General features: G+C 38.8%; 1 protein-coding gene across 1 annotated transcript in view; it reads left to right on the top strand.

The window, feature by feature from the left end:
* lrp1bb (low density lipoprotein receptor-related protein 1Bb) overlaps positions 1-24,274 on the top strand; it is a 512,409-nt gene extending 488,135 nt beyond the window's left edge. Inside the window, exons 84-92 of the mRNA XM_072445180.1 lie at positions 2,722-2,883; positions 5,343-5,517; positions 6,706-6,810; positions 10,721-10,834; positions 15,207-15,283; positions 17,133-17,223; positions 18,690-18,840; positions 21,606-21,680; positions 23,863-24,274. Coding sequence (XP_072301281.1) covers positions 2,722-2,883; positions 5,343-5,517; positions 6,706-6,810; positions 10,721-10,834; positions 15,207-15,283; positions 17,133-17,223; positions 18,690-18,840; positions 21,606-21,680; positions 23,863-24,003 — 1,091 coding nt within the window. The 3' untranslated portion in view covers positions 24,004-24,274. The remainder of the gene's footprint in view (positions 1-2,721; positions 2,884-5,342; positions 5,518-6,705; positions 6,811-10,720; positions 10,835-15,206; positions 15,284-17,132; positions 17,224-18,689; positions 18,841-21,605; positions 21,681-23,862) is intronic.
* The last annotated feature ends 276 nt before the right edge of the window (positions 24,275-24,550 follow it).

Below are 24,550 nucleotides of genomic sequence, written 5' to 3'. Positions count from 1 at the left end.
GCAGAACTTGAAAAGTAACGAAGAAGAAAACTTCTTAATGAATGTAGGTGAAGTTATATATAATCATCCATTTGCTGCCACACTATACATCGAATGTAATTATGAGATGCAAGGTTATGTTATTCAATAATTACAGAAATAATCAAGAAATGAACCGAGGCAACGACCACAGTAACCAGCTGGCTGAAACATTTATTAAAGCTTATAAATCAGAACTTTCAAGGGGAATAATATCAAAATTATAAAAATGTATTAATGATTTAGGTAGCTACTCTACTAATTACATTAAAAATAAATGGGAACGAGAGGGCAATTTTAATTAGAAAAGAAAGAAAGCAAAGCATGGGAAAATATATGTACATCTCAGTGGAGAACCACAAAATCACATGTTTGGAGGGAATTCTGTTGGGAAAGTGTGACACGCCTACATATCAAAGTGCCATTATCACAAGGAAACGCAGAGTGTGGCAGCCAGGAGGGAAAACCACTGTCACATGTTTTATCCTGTTGCTCAGAAATATTTAAAATGAACAAAGAGCTATTTATGTTTTGTTTTTTTTAGCTCTCTGGTTGTGTTCTGTGTTGTACATGTGTGATTTAATTTGGAAAATGTAGGGGGAAGAAACTCTAAAATAACAACTTAGTGCACTTCAAATATCACTGTATTATGTATACTGTAGTACTCAAATGAAAATATTTCAAGTACTATTAAAAACAATAACAAATTAAGAATTATCCACCAAATGTAACTTTTAGTATTACAAAATATAACAATTCAAATACATTTATATATTTTTTATATAATTCCACTTGCCCACTTGACCTATGAACTGTAAATATTCTCCAAATATATTGAAATTATACTTGCATCCTACTAAATTCATATTAGAGTATTAGAAAGTATCATAATTCAACATTGTTTTATTGACAGAATGAAGTCCAAGTCTTCATCAGACTCGTGTGTGGTGTTGAAGGTTTTCTGTTCACGCTCATGTGTCGTGGGCTTTATGGACTGTGTTAAAATTACCACAAAGTGTACTGACCGACATGAGAGACCTGTATCCATAGCAACTTGCAGTAGTTTCCTCGTATGCAATCATCATCATCCACAGAGTCCGTACTGTGACAATCAAACAAGCTAAAACCTGCCTGTCCATTTGGAGCCAGACCTGACTTAATAACGTGTGTTTAGTCCATCACCACGAGGCCCGTGTGGTTAGACCCATTTCAACTCTTACCTTGTGTTGGAGTTGAATCATCGAGTATAAAATGTGACTATGAAGACGTATTCTGGTATTGCTCAAGTTCAACAAAGCATAGGATCATTTAAAAATAGTGTTGCAAAATACAACGTCGAATATTCAATGGAGTTTAAGCTTTAGATTTGAAAATGGCTGTCACCAAATCAGTAACGTATTGTCAACATATGTCTAAATATCTATGATCCAACTATCTAAACATCTATTGCACTTATTTACACAATAAAATACATGATTTATCCTGCAAATGGTTGCCTATATTAGACAGCAACAGTCTGCAAAAAGGGCATAACAGTAAAACACTGAAGGAAAGAAAAAGTTCCTTAAATATCCTGTCAGTCAAAACAAATGGCAATATTTACACAAGCTTGCTGTAATATTCAGCGCTCTAACCATCAGTGCAACCAGTGGAAAAGAGTTTAAAGTATTTCAACAACACTAGGATATAACACTATGATAAGTGTGTTCAGTCGTTACCCTCCAGACAAGAAGAAAGAAGGAGGCTATGTTTTTGTCAATAATTTAGGAAAATACATGAATAGAGCTATCTGTATTTGGTCTGACGCTGTGTACTGCAGTAAACATGCTCTACATAACCAACAGCAAGTCAGACAGTACTTAAGATTTTAAAATATTCGTGATATTACCCATAGTATAAAAGAAGCACTCGCAGAGCCAAGGCTTATTCATGTAAATTCATACCGTTAATTTGGATCGTATTATATTAAAATGTCTCCATGGGTTTCAGATGAGCAATTAACTATTCTAAAACAAAATATAAAAATTATTGAATGGTGAAAAGTCCTCAAAATGTTGAAGGTGGAACCCAGGGGGAAACCAGGGGAATAATATCTAAAGTATATAAATGTATTAATGATTAAGGTAGCTACTCTACTAATTACATTACAAATAAATGGGAACGAGAGGGCAATTTTAATTTGACTGACAAAGAAATATTTGGAGGGAATTCTGTTGGAAAAGTGTGACACGGTTTTTCATAACTCCATGTCAAAGTGCCGTTATCACAAGGAAATGCAGACATGAATTGGTAATATTATAGACTCTTTGCTCTTGTTTATGATGAGATTTAGTTTTATCTATTCATCTTCTTAAACCATAGTTATTTATGGATCCAATGGTCAATGGACTGCCCCAGAAAACTCTCCAGACAAAAGTATGACACTGGGAAATGTATTCATCTGGGAAAGAAAACAATAAAATACAAATAAATGTTTTTTGTCAAATATAAATACCATTAATTTAAAGTTGTAAAAATGTTTGGTGGTAACTTTGTGCTGAACGAATTTGGCAATAATAACCTACATTTATGAAATTATTAGTTCCCGGTTTGCAATATATTGACCAACAACTAAACATTTAACACTTAAACAAAACCCCAATTATTTGTCTTGATGCAACAGTAATTAAAAGTGAGTAACTATTGTTTTTCTCGTTTGTCCAGGTAAACCCACGTGCCGCTGCCCCACCGGCTTCTCCGGCCCTTTCTGTGAGCGGAGGATCTGTGACAACTACTGTTTGAACGGAGGAACCTGTGACGTCACCCAGGGCAACCAGCCGGTGTGCCGCTGCATGGCGGAGTACACGGGGGAGCGCTGCCTTTACCGTGAGCGTTTAAGATCACTCCCATCGATTTTGCTCTTCAGAATGTTATGCTGATCAAATGAATGTAAATCTAATGTATACGTTGTTCACACTTGACCACACAACACATGAACATTTGGATTAAACTGGGACAAAGAAAGGATTTAATCCAGTATCAGAACGGCACTAAACCAGGACAAGTTGAACAGTTGAATTTGTATAAATATATTATTATGAATCAGTACCTTTATGTAAATTAACCCTGGTTCTCAGGAGGATTTTGCAGTTCAAGTTTGTATTTAGTTGAGTTCAATGTCCAGGTTATTCTCAGTTTTACTTAAGATCAAAGTCTATATTTAGTTTTGGTTATGACAACTAAGTTTAGCATCTGTTTAATAGTGTAGAGTAGTATAGAGTACAGGTGGTACAATAGTTCCACCTGAAAACAACAAACTTTCTATTGTATCTCTTTTCAGATCACATTGAAAACTGTGCTATTCTGCATTTATGTGGTTAAATTAAAAAAAAGTATTAATATGTACAATAGTCTGTAATCCGCCAACAAAATCTAATTAGGAAATACAAAGATCAGGTTTGAATAACAAAATACTTTCCATGTGTAAAATGTCTATAGTGAGGCATTAACCAAAACAATATATCACTACTGGCTTTTCACGTTATAAGAATTGTCAGCATACTTTTAAATAAACACAAAGTTCTTAGCATTTTAAAATATAATAAATGATGAGTTCTATGAGGAAACAGCTTGCTTTACCTTGATTTTTTTTCAGTTTTAAATATTTAGTTTTTATTTCCACCACAATAATACGCTCTTGACCTCAGAATGACTGGCACGTGAAGTGTGATGAGAACCACAATCATTTGCATTCAGTTTAATTCTATTATGCCAGGCACTTCATTTGTCGACATTTTCCGCTCAACAAAAACAATCCCTTGAAGTATTTCTCTTTCAACAAACCCCACATTTGTTTGGCTCCATTTGCAGATGAATAAACGAAAACATGTACGTCAAACAACCTCTAGGTATTTCTGTGCTGAAGTGATAACATATTTTCCTTTGCAATGATTTTCAAATAACACTCATCATTAGCTGTGTCAAACAGAGCAGTGCTGGAGGGCTGGATGTTGCTAAGATGCCATTTTAGTTTGAATAATTGGCTCACATGAAAACTCTGGACAACCCAGACAACCCAGAAAAACCCAGACGACCCAGAAAAACCCAGACAACCCAGAAAAACCCGGAAAAACCCTGACGACCCAGAAAAACCCAGACGACCCAGACGACCCAGAAAAACCCAGACGACCCAGACAACCCAGAAAAACCCAGACGACCCAGACAACCCAGAAAAACCCAGACGACCCAGACAACCCAGAAAAACCCAGACGACCCAGAAAAACCCAGACGACCCAGAAAAACCCAGACGACCCAGAAAAACCCAGACGACCCAGAAAAACCCAGACGACCCAGAAAAACCCAGACGACCCAGACAACCCAGAAAAACCCAGAAAAACCCGAACAACCCAGATAAACCCAGAAAAAAACTGAAAAAAAACTGAAAAACCCGGACAACCCAGCCTCCCTTTACACTAGACTCAGGGTTCTCAAAATGTGGAGCCGGTACAGCAGCTTGTCCACATACGGTTATAAGTAAAACCGTCATATGGTATTCTGCAATTTTAATTTGGGTTTAATCCAGTGAAATCTTGGGTTGGTTCTATATTAGCTGTTGTAACTTTGACGTTTGAACCCATTTAGTCCTGGTTTAATCCTAATGAAGTCCATGTCAGTTCTATGTTATGTATTATAAGATCAAAAGACACAAATTAGGCAAAATTGACTTTTTTGTGCTTTTAACCATGTTGTTCCCTCATCAAGAACGTACCTGGAGTTGTATTTAGTTTTATATTGTATCGTTATATTGATTTATATTTTTATCTTCATTCACGCTTGTTCGATGAGTTCTTTTTACGAGATCCTTTGACACGGGGCCTCATAAAAACACTCCGTTTCCAATTTCCCAGATCCAGAACATCATAGGTCGAGCTCCTAGATGTTCTCCGCTGTTTCAAGTCCACAAATCATCTCCAGACTAGATCCGAGCATCCAATCGCATTCATTACAACTGAGTGTTTACATTATCATATCGGGGAAGCTAGCTTTTATTTTTCTCCCTGTGGTAATTCCATCTGCTGCCAGTAGATGAAGCGCTAACACCAATCCTGAAGAGAGGAAACGCCTTACTGATGGTTTTCACATTATTTCAAGTGAATTTGGTCCTTATTTAGTCCTAAAATAGTCCTGGTTCAGTCATTTTATCCTTTTATTCCAGTCAAGACCTGGTTGAGTTCTGGTTTTGGCTTCGTTCTGTCCAATTGCCTCTCATCTGTTCCAGGCTTTGTCCAAGTCCTTCTTTTATTCACTGCTAATGCACTTATGTCCTCTGTCATCGCTGCTTGCAGACATTTGCCACCACTACTGCGTGAACTCGAAGGCGTGCACGTTGTCCAGCAGCGGGCACGTGGAGTGTGTGTGCCCCGCCCGCTTCGAGGGAAACAAGTGCGAGGTGGACAAGTGCCTGCGCTGCCACGGAGCTCCCTGCCTCATAAACGAAGACACCGGCGATGTGGTCTGCAAGTGAGCTAACGCCTCGCTCTCATCACACTCACTCAAGAGGATCATCGTCACCAACAGCACACGTGCGCTGTAGTAAACCAATAGTATGGGGTTAGTTATTTCAAAAGTGAGTCTAGTTAAATTTAAGTAATTCATTATAAGCGTGATAATTGCAGTGTTTGGAATCATATTGATATTGAATAAAAAGAAAAAGCGAATGCCCTTTCCCTAAGAAACTGGTATTATGAGCTAACCATTACTTTTCTGTTGCTCACAAATATAAAGCCTTTTCTGAACCAGCTTTTCCCCCCAAGTATTTACCAAGTATTTACTTTTCTCCCTATTCAAACTGTATTCATCTTAGCATTTCTCCAACATATTCTCTTCTACTTCTACTTAATTCAAATCTTATCCATCCTGATCACTTCTAAAGATCCCCTCAACGCCTCCAGCTTTACAATTTACTATTATAATAAGTGGTTGGTGATATGAAAGAAACGTGTCATCTACTTGTCACCTCCCACTCCTATTGGCCCGCCTCTATTGGCCAGCGGCTGTATGAGTGACATGTGACTTTGCAGTGATTTTACCATTAACTCGATATCGAGCAGGTGAAGTGTCAAGAACTCAATCAAGAAATCGACATTGTCTGTTTTTTAGTAAATGCCACATTAACCACGTGTAACTAGAGTAGAAGTAAATCCCATTCAGTGTCATGGGGATAGATACGTTTAATGTCTTAGTAAGCAAACATCTCCATGGAGACTACCAGACCCCCAACCATACGTTACATACGCTTTAATACCCAATAATCAAACCTCCGTGAAAGGAAAAAATACATATTTAAACCTAACGTGGACAAACATTTGGCACATACATTTTTTGAACACTTGCACCGCTTTAAAACAGCTTTTTCAGACGGAAAATGAAAAAAAAAAAAAAAGTATTAATTTATAAGACTAACAATTATTTTAGTAATCACCTTGTCAGTGATCACAATTTACCGTTCCCTTATCACTCACTTATTCACTGTACAGTATTTGTTTCATTATTGCATTTTTGACAGTCATTATACTGCTCAAAATACAAACACATTCAGGTTAAACTTAAAGAGCGTCGCCATCTCATGCATGTCCTCCACCTTCCTTTGTTGCTCCGTGTATTAAAGTATCGACTTGTCACCGGCACCATTATTTCTTCACCTTGCAGTTGCACAAATGGCAGAATCGCGCCCAGCTGTCAACTCTGTGACGGATATTGCTACAACGGCGGCACCTGTCACCTGGACCCTGACACCAACCTGCCTTTCTGTCAGTAAGTCACCGCGTAATGGCCAAAGCCAGTGGGCGGAAGGAGGGATATTATTCACTCCCCACCATTCAGATAGCTGCTGCCGTGCCCCCGGGAAAAAGCCCAGTCACACGGGCGTCTTCCTCGAGAACGAGAGAGAGAGATCCCGCACGTAGAAAAGCGGGTTTGAAGTCGCGAGGAGGAGGCCAAGGCACAGCTGGAGGTTGAGGAGCGCTACAGCGTGTTATGCTGTGTGACACCTCCTTGTGGCTTAGGGTTTTTAGGCAGATATCAGGGAAAGAAAGCAGTTATTGTATTTGCATAAAATTCTAAAACAAGGTGCGTTCATTTTTCTTGAAGTAGGAGTTGTAGTAATCACATTTTTATCATTTTAAGTTTCTTAGAATTAGATTTTTAAAGTGACAGTGTTTTCATGAGTCTAAACTTAGACTAGTCCAGGACTAAACCAAGACTAGAACAGGACTAAACCAAGACTAGAACAGGACTAAACCAAGACTAGAACAGGACTAAACCAAGACTAGAACAGGACTAAACCAAGACTAGAACAGGACTAAACCAAGACTAGAACAGGACTAAACCAAGACTAGACCAGGGCTAAACCAAGACTAGACCAGGGCTAAACCAAGACTAGAACAGGACTAAACCAAGACTAGACCAGGGCTAAACCAAGACTAGACCAGGGCTAAACCAAGACTAGACCAGGGCTAAACCAAGACGAGAACAGGACTAAACCAAGACTAGAACAGGACTAAACCAAGACTAGAACAGGACTAAACCAAGACTAGAACAGGACTAAACCAAGACTAGAACAGGACTAAACCAAGACTAGATCAGGGCTAAACCAAGACTAGACCAGGGCTAAACCAAGACGAGAACAGGACTAAACCAAGACTAGACCAGGGCTAAACCAAGACTAGACCTGGACTAAACCAAGACGAGAACAGGACTAAACCAAGACTAGACCAGGACTAAACCAAGACGAGAACAAGACTAAACTAAGACTAGACCTGGACTAAACCAAGACCAGACAGTTTAATGACTAAACTGGCCTCAAAGGACCGAGTTAGGACAAGTGTGAACGTACCTTATCTAGAACATGATGATGATACTTCAGTAGTCGTCGTCATTAAAACCGCAGTACAAATCACATATAAAAACATAAATGATCCCAGTACGGAGGTATTTGAAAAGGTGAACGCACACCACTGCTGCTGTCACAAAGGTACATGTCACCAATTGAAAGTCAATGGGGGGCTCCAGACAAAAACTTGACTGGCAGACACGGGCGACGTGATCGTGAAAGAGCAAACGACACAGATTAATACCATCTCGGGCCCTAATCACACGCGCTGCCGTTTCCAAATCTCCCCCCGTGCGGAAATTGGAAATCCATTTCTAAAGCCAACTTCGTGCGCCTTTCTCCGCACTGCCCATTGTCCACTGTAGTCAAATTGAAATTTGCAGTCATCGCTCACAAATTCCTAGGGATGGAATCAATTTCTATGCAAATGATCCAATCTTATTCGATGAGGTTAACAGATCCCGATAATGCTCTTTATTATTTGCCGCAAAGACCAGAGATTATGAGAGATGATGGATATGTCTGTGTCAAGGAATCATACGGTTCTCCCTCAAAACCACAAAGTAAATGTGTGTTTTATCCAGTTTCATTCATGGAAAAAAAGAGGCAATAGTAGTGATAATTGTGCAGTAAATGTGTAACTTTTCTCTTGTTAATGTTATTGTTTAATGCTAATGCTTTGTCTGGAATTGTAAACCTTTAAACCTTTAAATATGTCTAGCATTTAGTCGATTTCTGGTGTTTCTTGGTACTTTTAACGCATCTTTAAATACTAAAAAGCGAGAAATACAGAAATAGAACAGATGATGATTTGTAAACTTGCAAATCAAAGTTGGATAATTTGTCTGAAAAAAACAAAAAAGACATAAAAGTTGTGCATAAACAGCTGTCGCCATAAAAAAGATTTCTCCAAAAACACAGACAGTAGAAATGCTTCATTAAATTTGCAATATTTGATTTCTGATTGTTTTTATAAATGCTAAAAATATAAAAAGGAAAAATAAGTAAATCTGCTGGAAACATTGCAGTGTGACAAGAATGTTGACAAGTAATTTAAGTTTTTTGGTTGTTTTTTGGCACAAATATAAATTCCTTTTCATGGAATCGCTTTTAGATGTTTATTTTGACTCTGACTGACATCTGTGCTGCGTTAGATATTAGTCTTGTCAGATGTATAATCCCCTCATTTGGAAACGCTCCCTTATACTATGAAGTAAAGTGTCGTTTGCTACTTCACAAAAAAGTTAGATTTGAAAATATTTCTGTCACCGCCACACTTTCTTCCCGTATTTGCAACCGATTTGAAAAGAGTCGAGTCCACCCATTTTCTGCTCTGGTTGTCAAAGACGGCAAAGCAATTACGCTGACATGTATTCACCGGTGTTCTTCTTTTTTACGTGATTGTTTCCTTTAATTGTTGGGATGTATCGTCTTGGGTACGAGGCGAGGAAAATCTCTTGCTTGCCTGTCACCACGGCGGCACAAGTTCAACTTTTAGATTTGAAAATATGTCAAAAGTAGCATTCACAACATTTAGTTTTCTTCAACCGTCAAGCACGTGTTTAAAGTTTCTAAAATCTATTTGAGAGACGACTGACATTGACTTTAACTGAACCTTTAGCTCTGAAAAATGACTTATTGGTAAAGAAGAGTGAATCTCATGAAACGTTTTACACTTTAAATATGTAGTTGAGTTAATTTCTACTATAGACACATTTTGGGCAGGAAAACGGGCTAATGAATGATTGTATTTCAGTATTTCGTTTGAAAGTTGATTAAATTCAGTGTTAGTGTTGTAGGTAAGTTAGTCAAATGGAACAATCTGAGTATTATCTGATTTTGGGACTTCTTCAAATGATTTCAACGACATGCAAACTGCACTGATGCGAATAATCAGAGAAATGATCAGAAAGAAATGAGATGTTTTTGATGTTTTTATGTCTTTTTAATAATAATCTTATAACTTCAAAAAGCTTCTCAGATTTTGAGTTCTCATGTAACCACAGTCAGTGACCCAGGTTTTGTTATTTTTCCTCTGTTCACCAAATTCACATAAATTATATGCAGATTGTTAATTTTAATTTGAGGATTTATGTATCAAATTTAAAAATAAATAAATAAATAAGTTCTGAAATGACAGCTCCTTAAAATTGAAACTAAGTCGGATAATTGTAATAACACTTAAAGTAACAAAACGTGGGTCACTGTCTAAATAGTTATGGGGGGGGAAAGAAAAACAAGTACTAGTACTCTCTACTCTCTACTCATAATTCTAATTAATGAAAAAAATTAAATTAAATTAAATTACAATACAATACAATACAATACAATAAAAATACAATATAATACAATATAGTACAATACTTATTGACCCACAATGAGTGAAATAATTGAAATAGAAAGATAAACAGTACAGGTACAAGTACAGGAACAGGTACAGGTACAGGTACAAGTACAGGAACAGGTACAGGTACAGGTACAAGTACAGGTACAGGTACAGTCATGGCTTGCTATTTGAATAGATTTAATTTTTTTTTTTTTTAGTAATATTCTAATTTTCCAATTAAAAATCATTGAGTTATACTCAAACCAAAATACATTTACCGTACATGATCGTTTTATTGTTTCTGAGGTTATTAGCATCTGTAATGTGACAGGAATCACGTCAATATCCCGTGTTTGCACTTGAAATGTGTCACTAAAGTCTTACACATCCGCTCCCTCTAAACAGCTGTTTAATTTACCAGTCTCTGTTCACCAATCATCTTAAGGTTAAAGGTTTTTTCACTTTCTCTGGGCCTTTTCATCACTCCCAACGCACTCTTTCCGCAGCTGCACGTCAGGGTTCAAGAATCAACGTTGTGACGAGCTGGCCAACCCCTGCGATTACTTCTGTCAAAACGAGGGGATTTGCACATTAACCGCTCTTAACAAACCTCGCTGCAAGTAGGTCCCCCGGCCTCGGACACCTTCGGGCTGTTCTGGGCCCCATCACCGCTCCTCCCACCTTCTTTCTCCTCTTCCTCTCAACTCCATCCGGCGCCATCCCAGCCTCAGTCGAGCGCTTGCCGTGCAGAGACCTGTCATGTATGAAGTGCCTGGCGTATGAGTTTTAGTAGCAGTAGAGTTTTTGTTCGGTGTTTGGATTTTAACAGGCGACATTTAGATTGCAATTCCACATTCTTTTATATTCGCTTGAAGGCAGATTGAGAATGACAAAAAACATGTGGTGAATTATCTAGTTCGTTTGAGATTTGGGGAACTTCTTTACCTGCTGTTGATGTAGAGAATTGGATCTTTTTATGTTAAGTTATTTACAAAGCTGCAAAGCAAAGTTTTTTTTGTGAAATGGCCGTTTTTAATCATAATTTCCCTTATTCAGTCCAAGTTTGCCTTGGTTTTGTCTTGTTTTGACAGAGTTTGACTAATATACATGAAGGCATGAGTATATTTGTTTTGATATTACTGGAATTATTGTGTCAAAAAGTATAGTCAAACATCACAAGAATATTAATATCGCAGTAGTTAACACCCACATCGCGTTTAATAATCATTTCCAAAAACACGCAACCTTAGGAGAGTTAACATTTTAACAAGATCTCTTATTAAATGGATAAAACCCACAATGGTCACGTTCAGGGAAATGAAGCAGCAGCTCTGGCTTTAGTGTTCATCACGTTGGTTATGTACGATGCATTTGTAATATTATTATTATTATTATTAGCACACTGCAAATTCAAACTTGAGCTGATTCTGAACCATTTACTTTTATTCTTCTTAACCTTCACTCAAAAAAAAAAGTAACAATGACCATATTTGAATAGAAGGTAATACTTAATCAAACAGGAAACAACTTATTTATTAGAAATTATTCTTGCTTAATTAATACCGTAACCCCTTTATCATTCTTAATGAACAATTTGTTCAGTGTGAATTAAGTCTTTGTTTCTGCTTTATTAGGTCTAAATAAGAAGACGTTATGATAATACGTAATATTATAATATGCTACGTGAATATGTTATCTTAAATGAACATATCTTTTGAATACATTCGTTTAAATCTCAATTATGGATGATAAGACTTTATAGTATTAACACTTTAATTAACAAAGCATAAACAATGATTCAGGTTTAGTGACCACATAATAAAGGGGGAGGAGTTAGTGTTTGTGTATTCATTAGTGTATATTAAACACGAGTCATTCTTAATGAACTTAATTAAAAGTGTGGTTCTTATAGAGCGTTACCATACATTTAAACGAGATCAACAGTTATTTTTTGAGTGTATATATTATTTTCTCACTCACTCACTTTCGCGACAAATTCTTCCTATTTATCAGGTGGTTATTGCTCGCCCGGCCGTCCTTTTCCACTCTCTCCGTTTAGCCTTTCTAATTGCTCCCGGCCTACTTCCGTTACACTTTCTCATTCTGCCTAATTTCCTCTGCTACTTCCTCTATCATCCTCCGATAAGGATCTTGTTTTGAAAGCGCCTCGCTGCCAGTGCTAGTATTTGCAGTTGGAGCGTTGTAGCTGCATGGAAACACGTACTTGATGGCATTTTAATGAGGGATTAGCTGCCGCGGCACTTATTACATTATGGTTCCTGCACGGCTCTGCGCTCGGCCCATCTCGACACACGGGGACATGATAAAACGTGACTTGCTCCCTGTGCTGTGGTCATCAATCTCTGCCTATCAAACCCAGGTGCATGATGGGAGTTCAATATCGTCCGTATTGACCGGCCATTTTACCGCCACTACATGTTTCTTTAATGCCTCTGACAGGGATAATGATTGTGCGGGGTTTTATGGTTAAGGGTGACTACCATGGGATCGACTCGCCGCTTTCCTGGTTCACATTTAAATTCATGACATCTTGACGTTTGAGGACGGGGTTCATCTTGTGAGGTGTGTCCCGGAAGAGATGAGATTGTGGAAAATAATTACATTTTTAGACTAAAAGTAGATACATAAGTGGAATATACATAATGTTCTGTCAGATTCTAAACATTTGCCCTTTATATATTTTTATGAATATTGTTTTAGATGTTTTGTGTTGTATTTTGAGCGTTCGTCTGGGACTAAACCTGGAACTCATCCAGGACTAAACCTGGAGTAGAGTGGGACTTAAAAGTGCAAAATAGAACTAATTCATTTTGCAGCTCATTGTTTAGTGCTTTTCACAGCAAGCTAACTAACTAAATAGTGCAATTATTATATGCAGACAGCACACAGCTGACTCATTTTAACCCTAAACGCTGCTTTTACAAATCTACAACTGTATTACATGAAAATTAATCGGGTACTCCCCCTTTAACAGAGTTTTGACTTAACTGGGCTCAATCCAGAAAATGTTTGTGGAGATATGAACGCTCTATCAAGATTTGCATCAGCCGAGAGCACATCTGGTGCATTTCCTGGAGCGCACCGGAGCACACTGAGACCAAACTAAATACGTGTGTGGGAAATATCATCAAAGTACAAATATACACATGCACCTAACAATTACGGTGGACTCAAGATGAACTAACATTCCAGAAAAATGCAGTTACGTGGGGCTAAACAGTTGCGTGGGGCTAAGCATATCAAAGTCTAATTTGTTCTCATTTGAATTTCATCCATTTCTAGTGTTCGTCTTTATATTCAGTCAAAGTCGCCGCTCCAAACTTCAGATTAAATTAAATATTCATACAAATCAACCTGTAATTTCTTCTCATATCAATCCAAACCGCTGACACGCCCCCTACAGGACGCACTACCTCCCTCTGGTGACTGTTGGTACTGCGTGTTTGGTCAGTTAATTTGACAAAAGTAAAATGAAGTGAACATGAACCATCATCATGAGCTTTGGAGCAGATTTTCTTCTGAAGTGCACCGAGTCCCCCAGGCGCCCTTAGTCCATCACGCACACTTAAATAAATACAACATACATATAATATAATTCACTTTCGTCTCAAGAGGGCAATCCTACAATACTGTGTACATATTGCAGGATAACACCCCATGTGCTTCCTGGACACACCTAATACGTCCTGATAGTGTGATGATACGATACGGTGCATGTAAACTTTGTCATTCCATTTGAATCTCTTGTTAACCAGTTTGCTCTTGTGTTACGACACATTAATCACAGCTATTCCAAATCCCACCTTCTCTAACTCGGGTCATTCATTACACACATCCAAAATCCAAATATTTGTTCAGCCATGTTTTAAATGTGTGATCTGTTTGCTGTGTTTTCTGACACTGAATATTCAACATGCTTTTGTGGGGACACCTGTTGTGTACTCTTACTCCATACAGGTGCTGTTTATTTTGTGTTGGATCAAAGCTCTCCATAGTGACAGTGAACCATAATGTGTAACATGTCACGCCGTGGTATTTTTCTATCGTGGGTGGTCTTGATTGTGTATTCACGGCGTGTGTCGCTCGCTCCGAAGCAGCAGTGGTTCTCAAACTGTGCGCGGCAAATACAGCAGTAGAAAATATTTGGCTTTCAGATGACCAGTTTTACTCTTTTAATATTTTACGTATCGCGTGGACTAAACCAGAAATAAACAGCAGAAATGAACCTTAACTTATTCAGAACCACAACAGGAGTAAAACTAACTGTTGGTGACTTGTGGCTGTGTAATCATTGTATGCATTATTCTTATATAGTGCGTGTCCACAGCTTTAAAAAGGTTTAAAAGGCAAATCTTGTAGAGTAACAGTGAATATTAGATTATGCGTGTTTAATTTAAGGGAGATTTTCAATATTATGTTTCCAGATTTGACAACATTTTACAAACAAATTATTTTAGTGAGTGTTGACTATATTCTCATGTGTTTTAAGTGTAATTGAGACTAGACTCACTTTACAATTTCAACTAAACAGGACAAACAGGGACTAAAAGAAGACTAAACCGTCACCATACTAGGACTCAACCAGGACTTAACCAGTTCTAAGCCACAAAAACACAAAGCTTGTATTAAGTTATAATCAAACCGAGTCAAAACAGGACAAAAAACATGGATTAAACCAAGTAATTCAGAACAAAACCTAATCAACATGCGATTAAATGACTCGTATTGTTAATAATAATGAAATTAATTCGAGACATTTTGACTAGTTCTCATTTATTCACTTTAATAGCCTAGATTTTTGTTTTATGGCAAGTGCTTTCAAGACGACCATAATTAAGTTACATAAAAAAATAAAACATACAAAGACGTCGATTTGATGTAAATGCTAGAAGTAACCCAGCCACAGTTTGGTAACCACGGCTCTTGTTCACTTACACATACTTTATTTCCACTTTCTCTTGACCTCTTCAGATGCTCTGCCAACTGGGCCGGGACGCAGTGCGAGAGACCTGCCCCCAAAAGCAGTAAATCTGACAACACCAGCGGAGGTACGTCCCGTGAATGTAAATGGAATGTAAACACTCTTTAATCAGCGCCGTTGAGTTCTGACTGTGTTTTATGTCACGGCAAAGGCCCTTTTTTAGACTCAAGTTCTTACAAGTTGCTCTACAATTAAAAAAAGATCACTTAAATGGCACTTTAAATAATGCATAATTGAACCTCATTCGACCCAGTTTGAAGTACCCGGTTCTCAAAGCTGCATTTGAGTCATAATTCATAACTTTAATATTTCATCTCTGTAAGTCCAAAGTAGACAGACATTTCGGAAATGAGATTGTTTTTAAGGTCATTACGGCGGATTGCAGAGTTAAAGTGGAATCATTTTGCGTTATTTGTGAAGCATTTTCCCATAAAATCTATTTCCTGAAGGTTTACCCCGACATCAGCTTTATTTGCACCAGCCTTAGACAAAAAGCGACGCAAAGAAGCAAAAATACATCTTTAAACACAGTCATTTTATATTTCCCTGTGGGTTGTGTGTATATATAAAGCATTCAAGTGCATAAGACAAGTGCACATGTTTAAATGAAAGTTGAAGAGTACAAGAAGTAGAGTGAGTTCTATAAATCTCTCTTATGTCATAAATAATTCCATTACATAAAACATTTGTGCTCTTTCACTGAACATCACTACATTTAGAGACGTACTGTCAGTTGTCTGTAGGACAGAAGACCCAACACTACTGCTAAAAGAAGATGCAACGTTGGCTTGATAAAGTCGAAAATAGGAAGATGATGTCCAAAACAAATAATAAGCTAACGTTTAGCTTTTGAGAAGGAAAACTACAATATACTCGGTTAGCTCATCAAAATCCAGACTTTACGAGACAAAAAAGCGCATGAGTTCAAACAAGTCAAACATTGAATATTCATCTGAGAATCCCGAGGACCCGAGGACGACAGGGACGCAGCATAAGTCACATCTGCTGCTCAAGTCCAACCAGGAAAAGTAACATTATAAACTGTCTCAGGGGTGTGCAAACTACGGCCCGCGGGACACATACGGCCCGTTTGTCTTTATAATTTATGTATTTATAAATAAGTTTTTTTTGCCCTTATGCTTCTGTCTGCTCTTGTATCCTTAATAAAACTGACGTGAAATGAATAAAATTATAGATTCAATAGCCTATATTTGACAGAAAAGTGATATTTTATTTCAATAATTTTTTTCACACCAATGATCGCGGGCGGGCCCTCCGCTACTTGCCTGGATTCGAATATGGCCCTCGGAGGAAAATAATTGCCCACCCCTGGTCTAAATGGAGAAAAAAATGCTTCTTTTGATGTTGTTAAAACTTCAATCATGTCCAATTGTAGTCCAAACTGTCCTGTGCACTTTTAAGCATTTTTAGGCTAAAATTGCCGCACTATCTTCACACAACTAGCATGTAAAGAGACTGACAGCTGTGTGCACCGTTGTTTGTTTGTTTGTTTGTTTTGCTCTTGAGTAGGCTGCAATCGTCCGGTTATTACATCATTACAATAGCCGCGGTAATTGTCTGCCATTTCTCACGTAAAAAGCTCTTTGAACAGCCCGTAAACCTCACATTTACAGCGCTCCCATCACAAAACATCGAAAACATCTCAAACGCAGCGTTCTCTCTCTCATCTACAAACTACATGCGCTGCGCGGTTGTGTGTAAATTCACTCACGCCTTCAGCCATTTTTTTGTTAACAGCACACTCTCTCTTTATCTGGAAGTGTGTTTTTTGCTTTGAAGCCCTTGTCACACCACCGGCTGCACACAATATGAGCCTATCTGAGTCCATCGGAGCTGTTTTCTATTCACTCTGGCCTCATCTGTGCGCACCATCTCTCCCCGTGTGCCGCCTGCAGGTAGCATCGCTATCATCGTGCCACTGGTGTTGCTGGTCATCCTGATTGTGATGGTGGTCGCCGGTGTCTACGTGTGCAAGCGGAGGCAAAGGTAACTCGTGGTGTTGTTGTTGTTGTTGTTGTTGTTGTTTTATTTCTAACAATATGAAAAATCCTTTATGAAAACCAGCAAAGGAAATCAGATGCCTCCCTGTTTTTGAAGATAAACGGAGGCGTGGGCGCTTGAAAACAAAAACGATTCTTGTTTTAACACGCCCCGAGCGACACGCACCTTTGCACTGTTAAAATGTAGTGGTGCAGTCTTCTGTTTTTATTATCAGAGGAGTTTATTATTATGACACGCTTTGAAATATGAATTATTTATTGAAAGAATTGTAAAACTGAAATGTATTGTTACTAGTCGTAATAGAAGAAGTTCAAAATGCCTCTGTTTTATGCTTCAGCGGGCATTCAATTCCCATTCTTACTCACAAACACTCCCATATGTACACACATGTTGGGTTGCAGTAAGTGTCTTGCCTAAGGGCACATCAGCACGCAGCAATTGAATCACAAACATTTAAGCCTTTCGCTGCTCTCTCTCTTTTGCGGTTTGCTTTTTATGTGTCAAGGAGAGTCTGTTTGTGGAAGATTAGAGGGTGTTTCCTTACAAATACATATTCAGTTTAATGTACAGTAAATAAACTAATTGAGTGACGTTGGGGAATTAGGGGCAACTCTTATTTATGAAGGATTTTGTCCGTCGTGAATCTGGCGCAGAAGATTTTAATTTAAAGTGGAAAGTATTGTGCATGAGGCCCAATTCTGATAATAATAATAATAGTAATAATTCAAACATAGTGATTAATAAAGCAAAGATTAGAGGTTTCTTATGTGTTAGCTTCTTGTCAAAACCGTTTTTTTTTTCTTTCAATGCCGTGTTCACAAGCGCACACTGGTCCGCTTGAAATCAGAGGTCTCAAACTAAAAAACAACTTAAAGACCAAAGGAGAAACAGACCAACACTCACAGTTTGATAATAGCACATGAACACACACAAACAAGCGCATATAAGGGGGAAATAAGACTACAAATGCATTTAAATGAACATATCCAACAAGTTACCTGCTCATTTGAACTGAATGAATTTCCAAAGGGACCTATTTTATATACTTTTGAAGTCGCTGCTACAAACTTTAGAGTTCGTTAAACATTTATACAGGTCTGCTGTAATTTCTTCTCGTTTCCGTCCAAAATGCTGACACACTGGCCACTGCGCCCTCCATGACGTCATGACAACTGCAGATTTCCTCCTGAAGTTCACCGAGTCCTCCACACCGATAAATAAATAGATGAATAAATAAAGCAGGAGCATGAAGACCTTATCCACAAAGTCTCTTATTTTTCCCTCATACATTTTAGCCTCACATCAAATATGCTGCATATTTATGACTTAAAAAGGTGACCTTCTTTGCCAGAGCGTTACAGGTCCTTTGTGCCGTGCTGTGAGTAATGCTGTTTGGAGCCGTGCGTACAGTGCATTTGTATGATAATGATATGTGCCTGTTTGCCTCTCAGGGGAAAGCGCGTTCAGAGGCAGCCCATGACCAACGGAGGCATAAACGTGGAGATCGGAAACCCCTCGTACAACATGTACGAGGTGGACCATGACAACCACGCGGACGCCGGCAGCCTGCTAAGACCCAACTTCACGCTGGACCCTCACAAGGTGGGCAGGAGAGGGTTAAACGGGCAAGAGGAAGAGGAAACGGGTGGTGTCAAGAGATTTAAATAAAGAGAGATTTTGTCTTGCAGTTGTCATGCAAATGTGCTCTACAGATGCAAGAAACATCAAATAACAAAAGTTGTACCTAGCAAAATACAGTTACTGAAAATGTGTGTTTGGTTTGTTGCTTGATAGTTATAATATTGTACATAATTAGTGCCAAATGTGCCACTTCTAGTAGTAAATAGCTTGATAATAAATAGTGAACTACACAATATTGAGTGTGGTGACAGCTGGTCCACGCTCAATGCTGTAAATAGAAGAACATAACTCTCATAATGTGACATTGCAGGCCCTTCAGCCTATGGGCTTTCAGGAGATTTCAAAGATTATAAAGACTTCTATTGTGGTACGACAATTGAAAAGCGATGCAAGCTATTTCCCCTTGAGGCACGTCGAGTTTCTATACGGCGTGTCTCAAACTAATTTGAATTTCTTTGAATTTACATCTATCACTCATGTCGACCCAGTGGCATTCAAAGAGGAAATCAACGTGAGATTCAGAAAAGAAACACATATATATGTATACACGGTGTAATTAATTGAATGAGCTGCATCAGAGCAGAAGAAGCTACTTGGATCAGTGTCGACACATATGCATTCTTAAAAAAATGATGTCCCGCTAGAAGACATGATCACGGCACGGTGGCGGAGGGGTTAGAGCTCACGCGTCACAGCGAGAAGCTCCTGGGATCAGTTTTGGCTCCCGCACAGGGCTTTGTGTGGGAAGTGTGCAGGTTCTCCCCATGTCTGCTCCACGACTCCCAGCCAAAGAGACTCAGTGGGACTTTCCTGATTAAATAAAGGTCAATAGATTACACATTACAGTCTGAAATATTCAAGGTCTTTTAAACTGTTATTTCTGTCGAGCTGAGGGTTGTAACAGTCACGTTTTTAAATATTAAAGATGTAGATTTAATTATGCTGTGGAGGTCCCAGATCTGTTCGATGGTTATTTTAGGAGTCACGAGCTGAAAAGTTTAGGAGTTTAGGATGTCAGTGTATAATGGTATCAATTTATGGTTACATTTTGACATTATAAAGGGTTAAATGTGATTTATGTATAGTGTGCATTTATGATGCTCAAACAGAAGTATATAGGGTGAATGATTCAGAATAAATGAACTCCTGAGGTTTTGTTTTCATCATTTTATTTGTCACTATAAATTCAATTAAGCATATTGCACCGACTGTCTCTCCCAAAGCAGCGCTGGGACTTTAGATTGGCCAGTGTTCGGTGAGAGTGCCACTAATTAATTTGGCCTTGATTAACTTCACCATTATGGCACTTACTAATTATGAAACTGGGGTGCCACAAATTGCACCTCTTATCTGTGAGAACAACACGCCATCCATCACACCCGGGCCAACTGCAACAATCAGCTATTTCTCCATTCATTACGTAAGCATTCACAAGTGTTTACCGCAAACTTCCAAAACTTCAGGCAAAAATGGTATTAATTTAGGAAACGGGAGAAAGTAACTGCTTTCAAAATGACCTTGATGTGACAAATAACGCTGAATTTGAGTTTACGTTACACATTCAAGCGATGCAAAGTGTGTAAGTGAATAAGAAAATACAAGCAGTCGCAGTAAAATTACAGAAGATATAATAATACAGTACAGAAATGGTGTATTGTGGTATAATCTACCTTCTGTTTACAACCGTCTACTCAAACCGGTCAAATCCGGTACTAGGCAGCCTGAGAACAATCGGGTAGAACTCAGGGCAGTTTCAGGTTAAAACTCCTCCCTTAGGGCAAGACTAATCCAGCTCGGGACCGTATAAATACTGGAGCAGTATTTTCAGATAGTAATTACTTCCGGATCGGTTTGTTTTTCCTGGAGTACTTTCTAATGATTTGACGTATCCCCGTTGACACCCCCGAGTGCTCGTCTAAAATGAGCCTCACAGATGAATGATACGGCCTTGCTGATGTTGTTAGCGGGCTCAGCTAGCTCCGCTCCAGTCTAATGCTGCTGCCGTTGCCCTGCCAACTCTGGCATCTGCTTCTCACTCCGATCTGGCTGGAGTTTCAACACCGGGACTCGGGCTGAATGTCAACAAGATGCAGCTTTCTGCTAACTCTCTTCTCTGTCTTTTATTGCCTCTTATTGTGTTCAGGCGTGCACAGACATGGCGTAACTTACTATAGCTGTTTTGACACCTCACCGTGACGTATTACATGACGTTAAAGCTGCTCTATGTAACTTGTGTCGTGGAGGAACTGCTACCCGCTTGTCTCCACGGCGATGGTTTTGCGTGGCCGTGTGTTCCACAGCATGGCGTTAAACATGTCTATCATGCATTTATTTCTTCACGCTGTTTTTGTTGCTCAAAAAGCTGAGAAAACAGTTCTGACCTGTGACTTTACTTGGCTTGTTTGTCTTCATATGTCATTTTACACCGTATAATACCAGAAAAGTTACATAGTGCCCCTTTAATTCATGCTACAGACCCCAAAAAAGTCCAAAGTTGATTAAAAATAATTAAAAATGAGATTGTCCCGAGCCACAATAAGATGCAGAGATTCATAAATCAATTGAATAATTCTCTTGCCTGATCAATGTTCTTCTTCTACTACTACTACTACTACTACTACTACTACTATTATACTAACTCTACCTGGCAGAAGCTCGTAGACGCTGTATACCTGTCTCCTCTCGCTGTGCGCATGCTAACACTGGCAGCTTTTGTCTTCCTGCAGGGCTGGTGTGTAAAGTCCAGTGACCCGCGAGCCTTGGGCATGAACAATGTGCCCAAGGAGGTAATCCCTGGACAGGTGAATTTACACTCTCTCCCCGTTTATCCGCAAAGTCAGAGAGCACTGGAAAACATCAAGTGTAACAAGTGTATGTCCACGTCAAATCTTTGGATAAGTTTAAAGTAGATTTTAGTCCGATGACAAACGATACATATTAGGAGACGCCTAGTATGTATCTGTCTTGTAAAGGCATGTGTTTGTGTCCACGTCTCTGCACGGCTCGGTTCTGTGTTTTGTGAAGTGTTTTGTGGCGTGTTTTGTTGCTGTAGGTTCATACGCATGCCCTTAATGACTGTGTATTTATGCATGTTTCTTAAAGTTGCAAGAGACTATATGATATTTACGATGAATAAACGTAACGGCAATGGCGTAGAAAGAATAAAAGGCCTTTATGTATTTAAATATTGGCTAATTCTGGCAAAAACAACATTTTTGCAGAGGGAAAGTAAAGAGAAATCCTAATATTTGTGAGACCGTCAGCAGCAAATAAGATAAATAACACTGAATGATTAAGAGTGTTTGTGTTTAGTTTGTATTGTTAATTGTACTATATCAATATACCAGTTAGTTTAATCATTGTTCTTGCTTTAGACTCATGGACTTCCTGTTTATAGATGATATTTGAGGACTTTTACCCAGAAGATATTATATTTACATGACATAGAAACCCATGAATAGGGCTTGGATCCCTTACAGATACATTTCTGTTGTAGTTAAAACTCACTATGTAACTTTTCTGGCAGGAGCGTGTGCCAACTGCTTATAAATGCTCCACACTATGGCATTAAACTCATCCATCATGCATTTATTTCATTACAAGTGTCTTTATTTCCCCAAAAATACAGTGAAAAACATGGATTCTTAAAGATCTGACCTCTAACTTGGCTTTGCGGTGCCTCTTGCTCGTCTCCATGGAAATAGATACGTTTAATGCCATAAATGTTTACTCAGAATAAAGGGAGAATATGTTTTTAATGTGTAATTTGCCTCTGCTGAATATTGTTTTGCTGCTGCGTCCCCCTCTGGGCCTAACAGCTCTTATTATCTTGACGTCACCCGCAGCACAGACCTCCAGTGGGCTTGATATATTTATGTCCCATTTAGACCAGACCCAAAATAGAGCTAAAAGCCTCGTAATGATGCTCCTGTTTTGTGGTGTTAAGTCAAAATGGCTCCTCTCTGTTGGTTTGTCCGGTCCCCAGAGACTCTTACAAATCCTATAATGCAGCTTTAAGACTGGCACGGCTTTGAAAACAACATACAAATAGACGACGGCATGTTAATCAGTTATAACGTTGCGTAAAAGTGTGATTCTTTTAGAAGTTCAATTCAAAAGGTCAAACTAATCCATTAATTGGCCGTCACATTTGTGTAGGAAGGGCATCAAATCGCTGACCATAATTATGCAAAACACGAAGTATGGCTGGTGGATGAGTTACTATGGTGACCCTGAAATGGAAAAGTCAAGCAAAATGTTGCAAATGATTCATAGAAAATAACTTCATTAGAATGGAGGAGCATCAGGTTTATTTCCTCATATGAACAATATATGGAAAAATGCATTTTAGCAATTAAAAACACACATGATGTAAAAAACTTGATGTCAAATTTAAAGGTGCACACATGTTCCACAGTATGGCATTAAACATGGTGATACTGTATCCATGGACACGAGCTGTGAGGCTGCCAGGGAAAGCTGATGGTCATATCTTTTTATGCTTTTATGTATTTTTCAAGATATATTTTCAAGATAACACCTTCTGCGAAGAACCGTTCAAAAGAATGCTAACTAGACAAGTTTAATGCCATATTGTGTACCATTTCAGGCAAAGCAACAACATCTCCATGGGAACGAGCAGGTAACTCCCAGATACATAGTGCACCTTTAAGTTTTCGATGGCTTTTAAAACTTCATGAAAATCCAGAATGGTGCACTACTCGTCAACTTAGATGGGTCATTGGATTTACTGTATGTAGCAGATTGTTTTTTTGCCAGATGCCCTCCCTAGCCCACAACCCCCCGCTTGTGCCTAAATCCATCCATACCATTCCATTTGGTTGATGTTGACATTTTGTGCATGATGAAGCTGTATTTCACCTCAAATTGAGCTACATTTCCACAGACGTCCAGTTCATTGACTTGTTTATCCGTGTATTTAATTCAATCTGGTTTTCTCTCTCCCCCTCTCTTTGCCCACAGCCCATGAACTACTCCAATCCAGTGTATGCAAAGATCTACCTGGACGGGCAAAACTGTCGAAAGCCGGTCATCAGTATTGACGAGAGGAGAGAGCTACTCCCAAAGAAACTCGAGGGGACAATTCATGAAACCGCCGCATAGCCTAACTTTACACTTTATACTTCTTTTATACCACAGTGTACAATGTATATACTGTACGTACAGAGGACAAGCAGAGTTTTCTATTCTCTATGAAGCTCTTTAGGTTAAACTTAGCATCAGCAGCGTATCGTCTCTGTCGGTGTGCGGAGAATTCACTTTGACTGTTGCTTTTTCCCCTCCATGTTCGCCGGCCACTTGCCACATACTGTAAAAGCTGCTGGTTCGCAAAGACGGTACTGTGCAAAAGTTGTAGGCAGAACAGTATTTATATTTTGAGGGCCAAGGGAGGAATAGTGTGCAATTGTGCTGTGTATTTAGTGAAATTACAGTGAAATATCGGCAGCTGTCATTTGCCAGATCTTGTAACGGCGTACGACTTGGACACGTTCTCCTTAATTAGCATAAACACTTGTATTTAGGAGTTTTACACGCCGTTGCAAGATTTTTCACAATGCAACGGCATCACTGAGTCCGCACTCGAGTCTGCGCCATCGTAAGACAGAAAAGACGGCCTCGGCGGCTCAGGTGATGGAGCGTTCGCCCTTAA

The sequence above is a fragment of the Eucyclogobius newberryi genome, unplaced genomic scaffold (genome assembly GCF_026437365.1).
Source record: "Eucyclogobius newberryi isolate DKJ021-1_F unplaced genomic scaffold, fEucNew1.0.hap1 SCAF_14, whole genome shotgun sequence".
NCBI lineage: Eukaryota > Metazoa > Chordata > Actinopteri > Gobiiformes > Gobiidae > Eucyclogobius > Eucyclogobius newberryi.
Note: the sequence above shows the minus strand (reverse complement) of the source record. Positions and strands in the feature narration are given on the sequence as shown.